This window comes from Equus asinus, chromosome 1 (assembly GCF_041296235.1).
Source record: "Equus asinus isolate D_3611 breed Donkey chromosome 1, EquAss-T2T_v2, whole genome shotgun sequence".
In the NCBI taxonomy this organism is placed as follows: domain Eukaryota; kingdom Metazoa; phylum Chordata; class Mammalia; order Perissodactyla; family Equidae; genus Equus; species Equus asinus.
The window spans coordinates 108,735,236-108,755,690 of NC_091790.1; the positions used below are offsets into that span (position 1 = coordinate 108,735,236).

Here is a 20,455-nt window from a genome sequence, read left to right on the forward strand (position 1 = left end):
TTTATGATGTAATTACTGATGACTACTTGCAAGTAGGAAATATATATACTCTTTTTGCTTTGTTCTAATGCATTTTTAATAAATGACTGCCTTCATGTATTATGCCTAAGATGAACTATATTCATAATTACTAGGAAAGCAATGCTTTCAACCCCATCTTTGACTTTTGAGTAGCTTGTGTTTACTCTCTATGAACTCTTTTCGAAGCGTTTAGTAAGTAGGAAGATAAATGTTTAAAAGACCTGAAGGAAGTTCAGGTTAGATGATGTTCTTGAAAACTGCCCTCTAATATGAGCTTTAATATGCTAGATTGTATTTCAGAATATTTATAGGTGACTATTATTCATTTGCTTAAAATTTTTAATAGTCCTTTTATAGTTAGGGGTTTCCAAAAATGTGTATTTCACATCCTAGACAAAATGTATTTTAAAGGGTTATTAATGGGCAAATCTCAAAAAAGTAAATAACAAACAAAAGTAAATAGAGTAAATGATATATTTTCCATTTCCTATAATTATTACTCTAAGGCACCACAAGCAATGAAAGATTGTATGTATTTAGGCTGAGTTAAATGTCTTTATTGATACTTTCAAAATTTTCATAATGTTTGTATTGATTTGTAAAAAGGGAGGTGTTTGACGTGTATTTTAAAGACATTGAAAATTGCAGTCAGCCTAGAGAAAGTGAATTTTCTTAAAGAAATAAGTAAATATGGCTTTAGACTGACCTTTTCAAGTTAAAACTTTATAACTAAAACCTATCCAAACTGAATAAAGGAAACCTAGCTCTTAGAATCCTTAATGTTTGCATTATTTGAAGTATATATTTGTTTTATACAGGGAAGAATTTTCACCCTGCCTTAACTAATAAATACAAATGAATTTTTAAAACATTTCTGAGATATTATTCTCAGTAATATCTGAGATATTTCTGAGATATTACTCTTAGTAATATCTCAGTAATAATAACTATTTTATATGTGACTTGTGGAAACAGTTTTATTGTGCTATGGTCAAAATTCATATTTATAAAAATAAATAACTTAAGCAAAACTATAACTGCACCAAAACCTTGTTCTAGGTGGTTTCCAGCCAGAGCGCATTTCCTCCAGCAGCTGAGCAAACGATAACTTCAGCCCTAAAGGTAAAAGAATTTAATTTACTCTTTAACTCTATAGATCAAAGTGGATTTTAGAATTTTTTGGATGAGGGAAGATGTCACATTTTGAAAATAATTCAGAGAGTGGCCCCGTGGCCGAATGGTTAAGTTCACGCGCTCCCCTTCGGCGGCCCAGAGTTTCGCCGGTTCGGATCCTGGGTGAGCACATGGCACCCCTCATCAGGCCATGCTGAGGCGGCGTCCCACATAGCACAGCCAGAAGGATGTATATACAGCTGTGGACTGGGGGGCTTTGGGGAGAAGAAGAAGGAAGAGAAAAAAGAAGATTGGCGACAGATGTTAGCTCAAGTGCCAATCTTAAAAAAAAAAAATTTCAAAATCCTCTATGTATACCAAAAGTAGCATTTTGATAATTATCCTAAAGAGAGAGGACACATGTCTATTTATATTTTCTAGAGTTTAAAAATATAGCCTTTTGGTGTATACAGATTGTGTTCTACTTATGATAATTGTATCATAAGCAAAAGAAGCCAGAGTCTCACAGTATTCATCTTAGGGCAGTAGGGCCCAGTGTGATCCCAGTAAAGCGCTGGTTCTCCACCAGGGTGATTTTGTCCTAGAGGGGTTATTGAACAATATCTGGAGACATTTTTGATTGTCATGATTGGGGGTGAGGTGCTCTTGGCATCCAGTGCCAGGAATGCTTTTAGACAAACATCCTGCAATGCATAGGACAGCCCTCCACAACAAAGAATTATTGCGCCCAAAAGGTCAGTAATGCCTAGGTTGAGAAACTCTGATGTGTATCTGTAAGGTCTGAAAGCAGAGCAAGTTCCCATTTTTTTATATACTAACATAAATATACCTCCTTTCTAATGTTCAGGAAGTTTAATAAAAAATAATGTGGTATGAGATTGAAAGCCATGTAAGTTGACAATAGGTAACTTTTAAAAAAACAAGCAAATCATTTATTCTTATAATAGTAATAGATACCGATTCTTTAGCATCTGCTGCTTGCCAGTCATGTGCAATACAATCATGCGTCGCTTAACAACAGGTATACGTTCTGAGAAATGTGTCGTTTGGTGATTTTGTTGTGTGAACATCATAGAGTGTACTTACAGAAACCTAGATGGTACAACCTACTGCACATGTAGTCTGTATGGTGCTAATCTTATGGGACCACCATCGTATATGTAGTCCATTGTTGACCAAAATGTCATTATGCGGTACAGCTGTATATTGAAATATGACAGCACTGTTCAAGTTATATATTATTATCTATATTTTATATAACTTAAACATAATAGCTTGCTCAAAGTCATGTAACTGGTAAACCCAGCCCTCACTGACTCAAAAGAGTCATGTCTGCTACACCTTGCCACCATCATTCATTTACTAAATATTTATTTAGTGCTTACTAAGCAAGTAACTAAAACCATACAGAAAGACTCTGGAGCCAAACTGCCTGTATAGGAATCCCATCTCAGCTGTTTCACTAGCTGTATGACCTCAGACAAGTTAATAAGGTTTTCTTGCCTTAGTTTCTGCATCTATAAAATGGTACGATATACCTACACAAAGGTAATAAATGTCAGCTATTAGACTAGATTTAGATAACTTGGGTAGAGTTAGAGAGAGATGAAATATTTAGATTCAGAGAGTAAAGAGGATACAAAGACAGAACAATCACAGAGTGAGAAAGAAAATTGGAAGAGAATGATGTCGCAAATCCCAGAGGAGAAGGGAACTTCTGAGATCACATGCTGTCCATAAGTGACATGGAGGGGGTTCACAGGCCCCAGAACTTAAGGGCGCTGAATTCATGAAAGAGGGCGAGAGGAGACGGTCTGTTTTCCCAGTGTAGTCAGAGGGCACCTGGGCGTTTTCTCTGCATCCTTTTCCCCACTGTGCTCATCTCATGATGATGAAATGTTAAAGCTGCCATAATACAATAATTGTTTTTAGTAAGAGTTGTCCAATTTATTGATGATCATAAAAATACCACAAAATCCAGCTAATATGACCACCCAAAAGGTCTTAACATTCTTGCTTCCAGGCAGGAAACGCATGTAGCCTCCTTTTCTGTAGTTCTGAGTTTTTTCCTTATCTTCTAGCGGTAGCTGTCAGACATTTTTTGATCACTACCCAAGATAAGAAATACGTTTTACTTTGTGACCCTATACACAAAAGCATTTATAAGTATATACACACATATATAATTGTATATATATCTATAGGATATACACTATACACATTTCTATAATTGAAACAAAGATGTCACAAAATAATGTTTTTCCTTATTTTTGTTTGTTTGTTTGTTTATTTTGGTGAGGAAGATTTGCCCTGAGCTAACATCCGTTGCAAATCCTCCTCTTTTTTTGTTTGAGGAAGCGTGTCCCCGAGCTAACATCTGTGCCAGTCTTCCTCTCTGTGGGAAGACGGTGGGACGCCTCCACAGTGTGTCTGACGAGCGGAGTAGGTCCACATCTAGGATCCGAACCTGCGAACCCGGGCCACCAAAGTGGAGTGCGAGGAACTTTAACCACTCAGCCACAGGGCTGGCCCCCTTTTCCAATTTTTTTTTAGTCTACTCTGATATTTTCTATACTCATCTGTTACTTTTTAGAAACAGTCTCATAGTGATCCATTAAATTGATTTTTTTAACCCCTAAGGATCACAACTTATAGTTTGAGAAAGTCCATTCTGTAGGTTTAGACAAACTGGCTACCCTTTGCCTCATGATAAAAATCTGCTTGACAGGGGCTGGCCCCGTGGCCGAGTGGTTAAGTTCACGTGCTCCGCTGCAGGAGGCCCAGTGTTTCGTTGGTTCGAATCCTGGGCGCAGACATGGCACTGGTCATCAGACCATGCTGAGGCAGCGTCCCACATACCACAACTACAAGGACCCACAACGAAGAATATACAACTATGTACTGGGGGGCTTTGGGGAGAAAAAGGAAAAAATAAAATCTTTAAAAAAGAAAAAATCTCCTGGACAAGTTAAAAATAGAAATTCCTTGGAGACTAATTCAGAAGTGGGTGGACTCTGAATCTGTATTTATAACATACAACGAAGGTTACTCCGCGTATGAGTCAGTGTGGGCTGGGGCTCGAGGCAGCGCGGGGAGAACTGCCCTGAGGCTGGGGTTTGCTGGCCGGCAGCGGGGTCTCGTGAGAGTGGGTGCCACCGCCCGCGGAGGCATCGCCGGTGCTGCCTTTGAGAACCGGCTAAGAGAAGACTCCCTCAAGGCCCTCCTGCAGTGGCCCTGCCAGTTCGAGACTTAATTGCTTATGTTAACACAATTCAGTGAAACAGTTTTGACCTTGCTTTTTAGTTAAATCTTATAAAAACCCCTCCGACTTAAATAAAAAAAAGAGAACCTTGAATTTCATAAAATTGTAGGAAACTTACTACATCACTTTGAATTAGGGATAGAATGTTTTGATGCTTGAATGACTGCAACCCAAGAACCAAACACTTATGTGCTTTTATTATTTGATAGAGAAGATATTAAACATACTTTTTTCTTATTAAAAATTATAGGTAAAGACACATGATAGTCTTTTCTTCTCTACTTCATTGAGATTTTATCCAAAATCAAATGTTATTTCAGGGTTGAGGTTCCTTATCTCATATTATAAGCATCATCTAGTATGTTGTGGATGGCATAGTTAACATTAATTAGTGTACATTTAGAGTCATTTCCGTATAACTACTTCAGGTATAAGTAGCACTTAAACACCTTGGCCCAGTAATTCTGATCCTTTTTTTACTGAGATTTTCTTGTGTAGACAGTGATTGTATTGCTAAATTTATATACGATAAGTATTCATTTCTCTCTTATTGTGTGGGTTTCATGTTCTATATAAGGGAATATTCCAGATTGCTGAGGCTTCAGTATTTTTGCAATCTTAGCTATTTTAGGTACATTTTAAAACATGTATGATGCACTTCCCTGCTTTTAAAGAGCTTATGAAAACTAATCTGGCCTCCTGTCTCTGTTTCCTCTGGGAGTTGTTAATCCTCGACCCATCCTTTAAATGTAGGCATTCCCCAAGATGCTCTCTTCTCTTCCTGTTTCTTATTTTCTGTAAATGGGAAACCCCACCCAGCTATAAAGTTTTCTGTGTAAACCATCACATCAAATACAAATAGAGACAGTTTTATTTCTTCCTTTCACATCTTTATGCCTATTTTTTCATGCCTTGTTTCACTGGTTAGGCCCTCTTATATAGCGTTGAATAGAACTGGTGAGAATGGACGTTGTTGACTTGTTCCTGACCTGGGGTAAAGCACTCAATATTTTACTATTTTAAGCATGATGTGAGCTATAGGTTTTTATTAGATAACCTGTATTAGATTAAACAAGTTCCATCTATTCCTACTTTACTGTGACTTTTTTTTATTATAAATGGTGGTGTTTTATGAAATAGCTTTTTTTGCATCTATTGAAATGATCATATGACTTTATTCCTTTATTTTGTTAATAAAATGAAATAATCTCTCTCTCTCTCTTTTTTTTTTTTGGTGAGGAAGATTGGCCCTGAGGTAACGTGTGTTGCCAGTCTTCCTCTTTTTGCTTGAGGAAAATTGTCCCTGAGCTAAGATCTGTGCCAATCTTCCTCTATTTTGTATGTGGGACACCGCCACTGCATGGTTTGACGAGCAGTGTGTAGGTCCCCGTCCGGGATCTGAACTGGTGAACCCCTTTGGGCTGCCAAAGCAGACTGCGCGAACTTAACCACTATGCCACTAGGTCACCCCCTTCTTTTTTTTTAATTCAAGTATAATCGACATACAATATTATATTAGTTTCAGGTATATGACATAGCGATTCACTATTTCTTTATGTTACAAAATGATCACCACAACAAGGCTAGTGACTATCTGTCACCATACAAGGTTATTCTGAATTACTGGCTATATTCCCTATGCTGTACACTACATCCCTGTGACTCATTTACTTTATAACTGGAAGTTTGTGCCTCTAATCTCCTTCACCTATTTCACCCATCCCCCTCCCCTCCCCTCTGGTGACCACCAGTTCTTTCTTTGTATCTATGAGTTTCTTTCTGTTTTGTTTTGTTTTTTAGGTTCCACATATAAGTGAAATCATACAGTATTTGTCTTTCTCTGACTTATTTCACTTAACATAATACCCTCAATGTCCATTCATGTCACAAATGGCAAGATTTCATTCCTTTTTTAGGGCTGAGTAATATTCCAGTGTGTGTGTGTGTGTGTGTGTGTGTGTGTGTGTGTGTGTGTGTGTATCACATCTTCTTTATCCTTTCATCTGTTGATGGGCACTTTGGTTGCTTCCACATCTTGGCTATTGTAAATAATGCTGCAATGAACAAAGGGGTGCATATATCTTTTCAAATTAGTGTTTTATTTTCTTTGGATAAATACCCAGAAGTGGAATTGCTGGATCATATGGTAGTTCTGTTTTTAATTTTTTGAGGAACTTTCATACTGTTTTCCATAGTGGCTGTGCTAGTTTACGCTCCCACCAACAGTGTACAAGGGTTCCCTTTTCTCCACATCCTCATGAACACTTGTTATTTCTTATCTTTTTGATAATAGCCATTCTAACAGGTGTGAGGCAATATCACATTGTAGTTTTGATTTGCATTTCCCTGATGATTAGTGATGTTTAACATCTTTTCATGTGTCTCTTGGCCATCTGTATGTCTTCTTTGGAAAAATGTCTATTCAGGTCCCCTGCCCATTTTGTAATGGGATTGTTTATTTTTTTGTTGTTGAATGGTATGAGTTCTTTATATATTTTGGATATTAACCTCTTATCAGGTATATGATTAGCAAATATTTTCTCTCATTCAGTAAATTGCCTTTTCATTTTGTGGTTGGTTTCCTTTACTGTGTGAAAGCTTTTTAGTTTGATGTAGTCCCATTTGTTTATTTTTGCTTTTGTTGTCCTTGCATGAGGAGACATAACCAAAAGTATATTGCTAACATCGATGTCAAAGAGTTTACTGCCTGTGTTTTCTTCTAGGAGTTTTGTGGTTTCAGGTCTTACATTTAAGTCTTTAATCCATTTTGAGTTTATTTTTGTATATCGTGTAAGAAAGTGGTCCAGTTTCATTCTTTTGCATGTAGCTGTTCAGTTTTCCCAACATTTATTAAAGAGACTGTCTTTTCCCCATTGTATATTCTTGCCTTCTTTGTCATGGATTAATTGACCATGTAAGTGTGGGCTTATTTTTGGTCTCTCTGTTCAGTTCCATTGGTTTATGTGTCTGTTTTTGTGCCAGTATCATTCTGTTTTGATTATTATAGCTTTGTGCTATAGTTTTAAATCAGGGCGCATGATGCCTCCAGCTTTGTTTTTCTTTCTCAAGATTGCTTTAGCTATTTGTGTTCTCTTATATTTCCATACAAATTTTAGGATTATTTGTTCTAGTTCTGTGAAAAATGCCATTGGTATTTTGATAGTGATTGCATTGAATCTGTAGATTGCTTTGGGTAGTGTGGCTAATTTAACGATATTAATTCTCCAATCCATAAGCACAGTATATCTTTTCATTTATTTGTGTCATCTTCCATTTCTTTCATCAGTCTTACAGTTTTCATAGTACAGGTCTTTCACCTGCTTGGTTAAATTTATTCCTAGGTTTTAGGGGTTTTTTTGAGGCAATTTTAAATGGGGCCAGTTTCTTAATTTCTCTTTCTGATTTTTTTTTATTGGTATATAGAAACACAACATATTTTCTGTATATTAATTTCATATCCTGCAACTTTACTGAATTCATTATTTCTAATAGTTTTTTTGTGGAGTCTTTAGAGTTTTCTATGTATAGTATCATGTCATCTGCAAATAATGACAGTTTTTCTTTTCCAATTTGGATGCTTTTTCTTTCTTTTTCTTGTATGCTGTGTCTAGGACTTTCAGTACTATGTGGAATAAAAGTGGCGAGAGTGGGCATCCTTGTTCCTGATCTTAGAGGAAATCCTTTCAGCTTTTCACTGTTGAGTATGATGTTAGCTGTGAGCTTGTCATATATGCCCTGTACTATGTTGAGATATGTTCCCTTTATACCCACTTTGTTGGGAGTTTTTATCATAAATGGATGTTGAATTTTGTCAAATTCTTTTTCTGCGTCTGTTGAGATGGTCCTTTGATTTTTATCCTGCGTTTTGTTAATGTGGGGTATCATGCTGCTTGATTTGCAGCTGTTGAACCATCTTTGCATCCCTGGGACAAATCCCACTTGATCATGGTGGATGATCCTTTTAATGTATTCTTGAATTCAGTTTGCTAATATTTTGTTGAAGATTTTTGCATCTATGTTCATCAGGGATATTGGCCTGGAATTTTTTTTTTTTCTTCTTGATAGTGTCTTTGTCTGGTTTTGGTATCAGGGTGATGTTGGCCTCGTGGAATAAGTTTGCGATCATTCTTTCCCTTCAATTTTTTGGAATAGTTGAGAAGGGTGGACATTAACCCTTCTTTAAATGTTTGGTAGAGTTCACTTGTGAAGCCGTCTGGTTCTGAACTTGTGTTTATTGTGAGCTTTTGGATTACTTATTCAATTTCATTACTAGTAAGTCATCTGTTCAGATTTTCTATTTTTTCCTGATTCAGTCTTAGAAGATTGTATGTTTCTACGAATTTATCCATTTCTTCTAAGTTGTCCAATTTGTTGGCATATAATCATTTGTAGTAATTTCTTCTGATCCTTTGTATTTCTGTCAGTTGCAACATCTCCTCTTTCATTTCTGATTTTGTTTATTTGGGCCATTTATCTTTTTTTTTGGTGAGTCTGACTAAAGGTTTATCAATTTTGTTTATGTTTTCAAAGAACCAGCTCCTAGTTTCATTGATCTTTTCTCTTGTTTTTTCAGTCTTTATTTCATTTATTCTCACTCTGATCTTTATTATTTCCTTCCTTCTACTAACTTTGGGCTTTGTGTGTCCTTCTCTTTCTAGTTCCTTGAGGTGTAAGTCCAGGTTGTTTATTTGAGGTGTTTCTTGAAGGAGGCCTTTATTGCTGTGAACTTCCCTCTTGGAACTGCTTTTGTTGCATCCCATAGGTTTTGGTACATGTCATTTCCATTTTTATTTCTTTCAAGATATTTTTTGATTTCCTCTTTAATTTCTTCATTGACCCATAGGTTGTTTAGTAGCATGTTGTTTAGCCTTCACATGTTTATGTTTTTTCCAGTTTTATTCTTGCCTTTTTGTCTGTTATGATAATCTCTGCATTTTAATTGGAGTGTTTAATCCATTAACATAATATTATTATTAATAAGGTTTTATTTAGGTGTATAGTTTTATTATTTCTTTTTTGTTTGTCCTTTCTGTTTTATTCATTTATTTTGATTTCCTCTTTTCTTCCTTTTCTACCTTGTTTTGGATTATTTGAAATTTTTTTTGAATTGCATTTTAATTTACTTAGATTTTTGTGTGTACTTCTTTGTTGTTTTCGTCGTTCATCTGTGGATTGCCATGCGCATCCTTAACTTCCCACAGTCGTCTTCTCAGGGTTAATATTGTGCCATGTCATGTAAAATATGGGAACATTGTAGAAGTATATCTACATGCATGTAATGCAATAGTTTTAGTTTAAAATTTGCATGTAGTTTTCTTTCCCATTTTCAATCACTCTGCTGAGATGTCCTATTATTTTTTTATTGTGAGCATTTTTTTTATTTTACCTCACTGTGGTGGTTTTCTAATAATGGTAGGGTCTGGATCATCTCAGCGTTGGCAGCTGTTGATTATCTTTTCCCTTGAGAGCTGATAACATTTCCCAGCTTTTTGTGTATGTAGTGTAGGGGAGGAAGACAATTCCTCTACCCTTTAGGTCCTTCTGGCTGGCCTAAGAATTAAATTGACACGAGACAGAGTAACAGGAGAAAACAAAACAAAGTTTAATAACATATATACATGGGAGAAACCCAGGAAAACTGAATAACTCAGCAAACTGGCCAAAGCCACCACCTTAAATATCATCAAAGGAGGACCCTGGCGGTAGTGGTTTGGTTCCTCAAACAGGAAGAAGCCAATTTACATGGAGATGGAAATGCAAATGTTTGATAAACAAGTGTTTGCTGGGCCACCTATAGACAGTGTGACTGGAGAGACAGAACTTTGATAAAAATGGGCTTGCTGGTGCCTTTCTGTCTATCATACCCATTTTACATTGTACTGTAGCTAGCTTATGGTAATAGCTCCTTCCTGGAACAGGCTTTCTATCTCAAATTCTTTTAGGCAGTTACGGGGAAGGTCAAAGTTTCCCTCACAGTCTTTTGTTCTTAAAAATGGTCAAGCCAAAGAGACACGCTTTGGGGTGGCCAGTTCTGATCCCCCACAGTAGTAGTTTTTAATATGTCCTGGACATTGCGAATGTTATGTTGTGTAGACTCAGTACTTCTTTATATTGCTGCTGAGAGTGTTGGTGATTTTTCTTTAGAAGACAGTTAGCTTGATTAGGCTCAAATTGTACACTGTCATACCTGCACTTTGCCCTAGCTCAGATCTCAGTTCAGCTCTTTAAACCTTAGCTGCAAGCCACCTTTAGTTTGCTCTGCACCTGCTGGTTGATGAGTCAGCTGAAGACTACTGCTGGGTGTAAATATGGAATTAGGCATTCTTCTCTGGCTCTCTCCTTTCTGAGGTTCCCCTCTCACTGTCCCATAGCCCTGGTTGAACCAGCGCTCCTTTTCCTTGTTCCTTTGGACTGAAAAGCTGCAGGTTTTGTTTTGTTTTCCTCTCAGAATTTTAGCCTCTCAGCCTTGCCACTACCGTGACTGTAGTTGCTCTTAGAGCAAAGTCACAAAAATGGACAACTCTGGGGCCAGCCATGTGGCCAAGTGGTTAAGTTCACGTGCTCTGCTTCGGCAGCCCAGGGTTTCGCCAGTTAGAATCCTGAGCACGGACATGGCGCTGCTCATCGGACCATGCTGGGGTGGCATCCCATGTGCCACAACTGGAAGGACCCACAACTAAAAATACACAACTATGTACCAGGGGACTTTGGGAGAAAAAGGAAAAATAAAATCTTTAAAAAAAAAAAAATGGACAACTCTCTTCTGGTTGCTTGCTCTAGATTTTCACACCCCCTAAAACTACCTGCTTTGTTTCATCTCCAGAATCTTCCAGTACTTTTTTTGTTTGTTTTGTTTTTGGTATTTTTTCCCATAATTATTTGTTGGAGGATCTGTAGTTAGACACTCATTCCTTCGTACCAGATAAGAAAACCTCCCCTTTCTTCTTAAAACCTTTCTCATCTGTTTATTTCCACCATGCTCTAAGGTCTCTTACTACTTCTCTGTCCAATGGCAAAGTATAACCCAAAGCTCCTCAAAGTCAGATACACCTAGAAAATCCCAGCGCTTCCCCTTGTTCACTTTTGACTTTGGACAGTCTCCCAAACTCGACTTTAGTTTCCCCATCTATAAATTACTCTAGATTCCCCATCAACAAGTCAGAGATTTTACTAATTATTAGAGGAAGGAATAATTGAGTTTTAAGTGGCATTCTACATGAAGCACATAACACAGCACCCAGCACATGACGTGTGCTAGATAAACGCTCTTACCTGTCTCAGTCCTTCAAGGGCTCCTCTTCTTCTTCACGGCCTTAAAATGGCACTTGGCCTTACTCTACAGACCTTCCTCTGGGATCTCATTCACTCTTTCGGCTTCATCGCCCCTCTTAAAAGCCAAGACTGCCAAATCTGGTCAAAATGTGCCAGGAACGACAAATGTGAAGATCTCAGTACCTACTGAATAGCCCATGTGGATTTCTCATAGGCCCTTCAAACTCATGTCCAAAACTGACCTCTTCATTTTCTCTCTCTGTCCCCTGCTTCGCATTTACACAGTTAATAATAGCACCAAATCTAAGTGTCCCTTCAGTCTTTCCACTCCATGTTTCTCAAATCAGATTTCCAAGTCCTGCTGTTCTCCTTTAAAGGTGTCTCATCTTCTCATTTCTGTCCCTGCTCTGATTTGAGTCAGGCACTCACCATTTTGCAGCTGTGCTGCTGCTGTGCCCTCCTGCCTTTAGTCTAATCCAGTCTACTACCTAACAGGATTTTCCCCAGTTCAAATCTTTTAGCCACGTTTTTTTCATTGCTTAAAACCCATCGTTGGTTTCACAGTCCCTTCAGGATAGAGCCCCAGCTCCTTAGCAGCATATGCGGAGTGTATCTGCTGCCTCTCTCGTCTGCATAGGCAGGCGCCTCACGCTCTGTCTGTATTGAGTGCCTTGCAGTTCCCCAAATACGTCAGCTTTCCCAGGCCCCTGAGCCTTTAACACCGGCTCTCCCAGCCCCACCCTCCTCACTTGCTTCTCACCTGTCCTTTGAAATTTAGTTCAGGCAACACTTTTTTGTTTTTAATTGAGTTCATAATAGTTTACATCGATGTGAGATTTCAGTTGTACGTGATTTCTTGCCTGTGACCACATACGTGCTCCCCTTCACCCCATGTGCCCACCCCCCAACCTCTTCCCCTGGTAACCACTGAACTGTTTTCTTTGTCCATGTGTATGTTCATATTCCACATATGAGTGAAACCATCTGCTGTTTGTCTTTCTCAGTCTGGCTTATTTTGCTTAGCATAATTCCCTCCAGGTCCTTCCATGTTATTGCAAATGGGATGAATTTGTCTTTTTTCAGCTGAGTAGTATTCCATTGTAAATATGTACCACATCTTCTTTATCCAATCATCGGTTGATGGGCACTTGGATTGTTTCCATGTTCAAGCAACACTTTTTGTTTTTCGCATCCCCTCAGTGTAAGTTGGAGGCCTTTCCCATGATCCCATAGCACTCTGTAGAGCACTTATCTCAGGGGAACTCGTTATCTATTGTCACAAGACTGTGAGCTCCCTGAGGGCAGACTTTGTGTATACATGCAGACACATGCCCACGCTCTCAATCCTGTAGGCAGTGTGTTTATTTTCACCTGAGATCAAGGGCTAGAGATGGCATTTAGGAATTTAATGAATAATGTTACCCAGCAGGGCCTCTGTCCACCCAAAGCACACAGAAGCTGTACTGTGGTACGCTGGTATGCAGTCAATTGGTAAGGAGACCGAAGGAAGGCCCTCAACTCTGTCTCCCAATCCAGGGCATGGGGTGAGGTTTAAGGGATCAGGGCAGGCAGGCTGGTATGCAGAAGCACTGGCAGGATGAGTTTCGATTGGCGGATCAGAATTTTCTCTTCTGCACATGCTCCTGGCCGGCTCCCACTCCTGAAAAGTAGCTTTAACATTCTGTTGTTAACATGAGGTCAGCACAGTGAACAAGGGTAAGGCTGTTATGTAGGTTTGAGTCATTGCCTTCTCTCTTGATAGGAATTTCTAGACACTGAGTCATCTTCTCCTGGCACGGAGAGGAAGGCACCCTTAGAAATGCTGATTTCTCTTATAATTGTAAATTTCCCTTATAAATGGGTAACTTCTACTAGGTTTTCAGAGCTTTTCCTGTGTCTGCTATTTCTAAAAAATAGTCAGCCTAAAATAATTCTTATGCCAAAGAGGTATATTTTGGGGTGGCAATTTCTGTTCCTGGTCCTCTGGTTACAATAAGGGTCCTACTTAACCTTTTCTCTTTGATTTCAATCATTTGTATGAGCCATAGCCATCATCTTCATTATAAATAATCATCATTGAAACATATGATATACTTAAATTTTAGACTTTGAGTGTTGACTGAGGCCCAGTCAATATTTTCACACTAAAATCCTGTGACTGAGGCCTAGGGTCTTACATAACCTAACCGATGATTACACCTCGCTGTAGAAGAGTTTTTCAGCCTTAGCACTGTTGACATCTTAGGCTGGGAGTTCTTTGTTGTGGGGACTGTCCTGTGCATTGCAGGATGTTTAGCAGCATCTCTGTCCTCTGTTCGCTAGATGCTAGTAGCAAACCCCTTGCCCACCCCAGTTGTGACAATCAAAAATGTCTCCAAACATTGCAGATGCCTTCTGGGGAGCAAAATTGCCCCTAGTTGAGACTCACTGCTCTGGAACTCAAAATAGAAACCTAATTCATGAAATGCCTGACAGTTCTGCTCTGGAACCATCACCAGTATATTTATCAGTTCACTCTGGTTAAAAGCATATGATGTCATTCCAGTTTTGAAGAATTACTTTTGGTCTTGCCTCACTCCTTTCAGAAACTTTAAAAAATGTATTATTTGATTTTTACTTCCTAAGTGGCACTACTCTCTTCTCCTTTCTCCAGGAGCTCATTTAACCATTAAACTTTTTGAAAATCTGAGAGGAGTGGGGGAGTTGAAATCATTAAGTGCCTTGTTCCACATATTTTAAGCTTTAAAAATTGTTGCTGATGGCAGTTAGAGGAGCAGACTTGGTGTTGAGTTATTATGGTTAAACTGTACAATCTGAATTTGACATGGTATGAAAACTTTTAGTCAAATCCTTCTCACATCTCAGCTTTCTTTGCGTTGGTTGTCTTTAATTTTGTGTCTCCTTCCTTTTCTCTTCTTTTCAGACCATCCACGTTCTTATGGGAAATGCTGTGCAGCCCTTGCTGACTTCGGTGGGAGATGCTATAGAGGCCATAATCATCACCATGCATCAAGAAGATTTCTCTGGGTCAGAATTTTCACTAGCCTTTAATGCATTTGTTTTTCATTCCCACCTCCGTCCTTATCCCCTAAGCCTCCTTGTTCCTCTTGTGACCGGTCGGCCTCCCACCTGATCCTGCTTTATCCGTTGTGAGCACCATCAGCGGATTGAAATGCTGCACTTCTTGTTTTCATCTCTCTCTCCTGTCGTTGAAACGTAGAATCACGGATGTCTTTGGGCTGCAGCTGGGCACTGCGGGGCTTTTGGTAGTTTGTACCATCTTCCCTTTCCAATCTTAGCCTTTTCCTTACTTCTCCCAAATACGCTGCACTCGAGCCTCTGGCGTAGGCATGATATTCCTGTGTACAGTGTCCTGCCTGTGCCACTGTGCCAGTCCACATCCCGCTCTGGCTCAGAGGGCAAGCTCCTGCTCAAGCCAAGCCCCTCCAAGAATGATTTTCCATTCTCAGAGCTCTGTGGCAATCTCATCTGGTCATGTCACACCTAGCCAGAAACACTTTAGTCTTATTCCATAGCTGTTTCATATGCACGCGTACTGCATATCCACATCATATGCATCTTGAGAGTAAGAAGCATAATTCCTAACCCAGTGGTTACTGAAATCTTTTTAAATAGGGTAAAATGGTTTTGACTCAGTATATTAGAAAACTATCTATGAAGAATTTGGAATAGTTATTTGCACATGCTTAGTATAATTTTTTTTAAACTTAACCACACTCTAGAGCTAAACATTCAAATATTAATATGTAGATATATGTTTTATATTCCTAGTTCATAGTTAGTTACTGTTTTTGAACTGCCCTGTTTCTCTTTATGTTTGTGTTATTTAAGAGAATATCTACTTTATTAAATTTTCGGCCACTAGTCTAGCTGTTTGTAGAAAAATTGTGTCATTTATATACTGTCCTTCAATTTTTCAAATCATTTATCTTTTCATTTATAAGGTATCTTTTGGAGGGTAAAAGGGTCAATCTCTATTTTTAATAATGGTGTGAAGCACATAAGGGTAATGTGAATTCTACATAAAATGCTATAATATTTGGCGATAGGAATATAAAACTGCTGGTTACCAGTATTTGGGAGGAAATGAATTTTGTTCAAAAGTGATCTGAAATGTCCCAGTTAGACCAATCATCAATGCCTCTGAAAAAGAAGCAAAAATGAGGTAATTTTTGAAGGCTTATTATATAGGAATGGTCAGATACTCACTTCAGTAATTGTGTTGGTGAGCCAGGACTCGTGCCTACAGATGACACGTTAGACATTAAAAGTTAGTTTCCCAAATAGGTATGTCATTACTAGTTTGGTTAAATACTGGTGAGCCAGATCAGTCATTTAATACTCTCTGCCATGAGTATGAAGCATTTTTTTGAGCTGTCTAATGTCCTTAGTTTTTTTCCCCAAGTGGCCTTTGATGGCTCCATTTCAGCACTCTCCATACAGCAGTCATTTGAGATTCGACTGACGTGGCAGGACAGGCGTGTGGAACAGTGTTGCACTGCTCCCCTGACGGTGCTTTTCTCACGTTCTAGAACCTCGTTATTGGTAACTCTGTCATGCCATTTCATGTACATACGGCTTATGTGAAATATAAGGTGAAGTTGGATTAGACTGTGCAGGAAGTAGGAATCACTTTTATAATAAAAAAACAAACAAAAAAAATTTAAAAAACCCAGGGTCATACATGAACTCATAATAGTGAACCCCTGCTTTCTGAGTGCTCTCCACCTGTTCTGGGTAAAAAGAGCAAAGCAGGCTTACCTTCTAGGCCAGGCTTACATGTAGTGTGGTTGCAGAATCCTCCGCTATTGAAAAAATATTCCTCAACATGATTCCTGGTATTTAAAATGTATTTAATAGCACCAGTGTGTTTTTTTCCAAATTAGATGAAGCTTAAAATGTAAATGTTTGACTGACATAGTACATCGATTGAAATTCTTTTATTTAATGTAAAATGACTCATGTCCAATTACAGCTCTGAATGAGAGAGAGAAGACAGTGAAAGTAGGAGGACCCTAGATCCTCGAAGTGATAGATGGGCACCTCTGACGAGGGGAGAGTAGGCACGCACACCAAAAAGTTGGCAACGGCAAGAGGAACATCTCCCGCTTCTCAAGTGTGCATTTGTTCAGTCTTTCTGTCTTCACCTTGTGTGTTCAGGCCCTCATTACAAAGACCCTTAAATTTCTGCACAATTTACTACCACACTGTATCAGTTGAGAACTTCTTAGTAAAAGCTTTAGCATAATTTGGAAAACTGAGCTTTAGCAGTTGCCAAGCAAGTTTTGTATTCTAGTAAATTTAAATCAAGCTTCTAATCCACACGGAGAATTGATAATACATATTTCAAAGTTTTGGTCTAATCATTTTATTTTACTTATACCAACACTTGCTTATGGAATTTGTTTTACTGTGTTATTTTCTAATCCTCAAGGAAATCATCTCAGCTGACCAGATTAACATTCCTGAAACAATCCTCCAGAGTAGTTTCAAGATGGTAACAGTGCTTTTGATAAAGCATAATATGAAAGAGATTGGTCCCTTTTTTTTTTTTGCAACCTAGCCTTTTGGATTGATGAAACCTAAATAAAGATAGATCATGCAATGGTCTGACTCTGGCAAAACCAAACCCCTCATGGAGGTCGCGTCACTTTGGCTATGCCTGCAGACTGCAGCAAGCAGCGCACCACACCGTGATCCTGCAGACTGCAGGTGTCCACCGTGCCCCCTCAACAGCCTTCCCAGTTAGGACAGCCTTCTCACACCCAGCAAACTCTCTCCCTGCTGGAACAGGAGCCTACTTTCTCTATTTCTATCTGCTTCTGGAAATGGAACACCTTTGGTTAGCATCCTACTTACAATAACTATGGCAGTATTTGAAAATAAGTAAGTTCACCTCATTCTCTTGCTTTAGGCGTTTGAACCATGTCTGTTGTGCTGCTCCAGACCATCACCAATTTCTCTGCGTCATTCCCAGAACATGGAAACGTTTAACTTATTTTTTGAAATTATGTAGCTGATGATCGCATTGGCTAGCTAATTAATATCAGGTGATTTCTAATTTTGGTATAACTCTTCTTTCCTATAAATATTTCACGTTCTTTTAATATATTCCTTAAAGAGCAATTATAAACATTCAAAAATTATAAATAGTATTTCATGGAGCATCAGCTGGCATCATCTGTTGATCCAAATTAAAGCCTTTCCAAACCTCATCATCTGGGAGGAAAAAATTGCTCGCCATGTGTGTTGTTACATAACCATTTCCACAGTCAGAATTCTGCTCTTGCACGGATCAGATTAAATAGCACAAGAGCAGAGACATCTTTGCCAAAAATTTGTTTGGAGAAGGCAGCATTTTCTGCCATTACCAAGTGTAAAATGCTATTTCAGGGTCCATTATTGACTTATTCACTAACCAGGCAGGACATGTGAGTGGATGGAGAGAGTTGTAAGGCTGGGAGAGACCGTGAGAGGTCAGAATGCATAGGGCATTTGTACGGCTCATCCTTTGGCTGTTTCATTCTTAATAATCTTTTGATAAATGAATTCTAAGATGCCTTCAGTAATCTTCCTAGCGTCTTATAACAGTCTTTAGAATATAATTGAAACATTGTTTGTTATGCCCTTTAACTCTTAGCAAAAATAAACGATGCCTTTTCTACCATTAAGGGAAAAAGTTGCTTAGAATTGAAGGAGCAGGCAGAGGGCAGAGAAATAGTGTCTTTTAGTGCATTGGCTGTTTCTTTCTTTTGCAGGTCATTGACCACCTCAGGAAAGCCTGATGTTCCTTGTTCTCTGTACATGAAGGAGCTGCAAGGTTTCATTGCCAGAGTTATGAGTGACTACTTTAAACACTTCGAGTGCTTGGATTTTGTCTTTGACAATACTGAAGCTATTGCCCAAAGAGCAATCGAACTTTTTATCCGCAATGCCAGTCTCATAAGACCTCTTGGTGAAAGTGGGAAAATGCGACTTGCTGCTGATTTTGCACAGGTAAATTGATGCATAGCTACAAAGAGGAAGATGTTTCAGCCTCAATATTATCTATGAAATAAAAGACTAAGTCTGTATTCTTCAGTGTCTTTAAAGAGTTGAAGCATGAAGAAAAATAAGTTCATTTAAACCTAATTGATAACAAAGGAAGGAATTTAAAGATACTTTCATACCAGATATTTTTTTCTTTGTGTTAACAAAAGAATCATCACTTATCTTTGATATTTCAAGATTAAGGTAGAGTAGCTCATTCTACAGTAAAGCAGCATTTCCCATATTTATATAATATGAGGCTTTCTCACTATTTTGCTATCCCACCAGGTCAGTGTTGATAAGAACCATTGATTAACCTTGCTGGAAAATAATGTAAGCAGTAAATTTATCCTTCAAACAGTATAAAGGGACTTTGTGTTGTTGTATAAAGAGAAAGAACTCTCACACGTCCATAATCCTCTAGAGGCCAGCTCAGCATTCCAGGACTGTGTTCTGATTCACTGAGATGCACAGAGGACCAGGTAGATACAGAGTCTGATTATTTGTCTCCCTCTATTAAATAGAGTCCTTTCCTTGTGTGTGGCCAGCCTTGAAATATTTCCGAGCTTATCTGATGTGGCTGAGGTAGAATGACATTAAAATAGCAGAACTGTAATCTGCTCTTATAGAAAGGTTTTTTTCTTTGTCCTTTAGAGAGATTTTTAAGAAGCCTTTCAATAGTATCAAAGAAGAAACAACTTAAACGTAGACTTTCATTAAAAGATTCAGAAACAGATAATTCATGTTTACTATCATGTCAAAGGGGAACTCGTTTTTTAAGCCTTTCAAATCTGTTAGCTTTACTAGTCTAAATAGTTATTCACATGAATTATTCATAGTGATGTGCCAGATCCTCCCTGCCTATGAAGACAAATTTTAATATCCCCATTTATTCCTGTGTGTGTCTGGCAGCCAGTCTGGGTGGAGTGTTCCCACCCCAGGGAAAAGATGTGGCGACTGCTTGTGGCAGGGGGCAGTACCTATAGAGTTACAGAAGAGGACGGGTCCACAGCCTCATATTTCAAGAGCCAGGCTCTTTGCATATTAATTGGTCTAGAATTAGTCATTTTCATCCCCAAATTATATGCTTGAGACCAACAGACTATAGTAAAAAGCCTTTAGTAGCCTCAGCATGAAAATAGAAATTAATTGTTACCATTAATGTGCTCCTTTTAGCTTTCCCATTTTTGTCAACTTCCTTCTCAGGCACCTGTACCTGTGGCTTTGTTGTTACAGGTTAACTTCAGGGTAAAGAGATTTATAGACAAACAGTGTCTTACTTGTCCCTTCCTGAGGTTACAGGCTGCTTATTGAAATGAAAACAGTGATGTACCGAGACCTGGTCTTACTTGTTAAAAACATTGTGAGCTACACGTATACCAAATGGCTGTCTGTTCTTCTCTCCCCTTTCCTCCTCCATTTTGCTCTTCTTCTCCAGGCCTCTCTCTCTCTGGGCTCCCTCCCCCACCCGTTTATTTGCATTCTGCTCCAGCTGGTTCTTGAGTCACTTTCCTGGGGGCAGCACTTCAAGTCCAATTAGAGTGGCAGTGAGCAGGAGATGGCTAAAGTGAGAGTGCTGCAGGAAAAAGGCTTTCTGGTCTTGTTTTCTGTTGTAATGATATGCTCCCTTATGCATCCTGAAAGATGGAAAGCATCGTCCTTAGCCCTGGCCGGCCGTGGCTAGCGCCTGCCCCAAATGCAGGACACCCGGGGAGG

At 38.7% G+C, this 20,455-nt stretch overlaps 1 protein-coding gene across 1 annotated transcript in view; it reads left to right on the top strand.

Moving 5' to 3' along the window:
- COG5 (component of oligomeric golgi complex 5) overlaps positions 1 to 20,455 on the top strand; it is a 325,049-nt gene that overhangs the window by 282,307 nt on the left and 22,287 nt on the right. Inside the window, exons 16-18 of the mRNA XM_014831838.3 lie at positions 1,081 to 1,143; positions 14,613 to 14,716; positions 18,469 to 18,706. Of these exons, the coding sequence (XP_014687324.3) occupies positions 1,081 to 1,143; positions 14,613 to 14,716; positions 18,469 to 18,706 (405 nt within the window). The remainder of the gene's footprint in view (positions 1 to 1,080; positions 1,144 to 14,612; positions 14,717 to 18,468; positions 18,707 to 20,455) is intronic.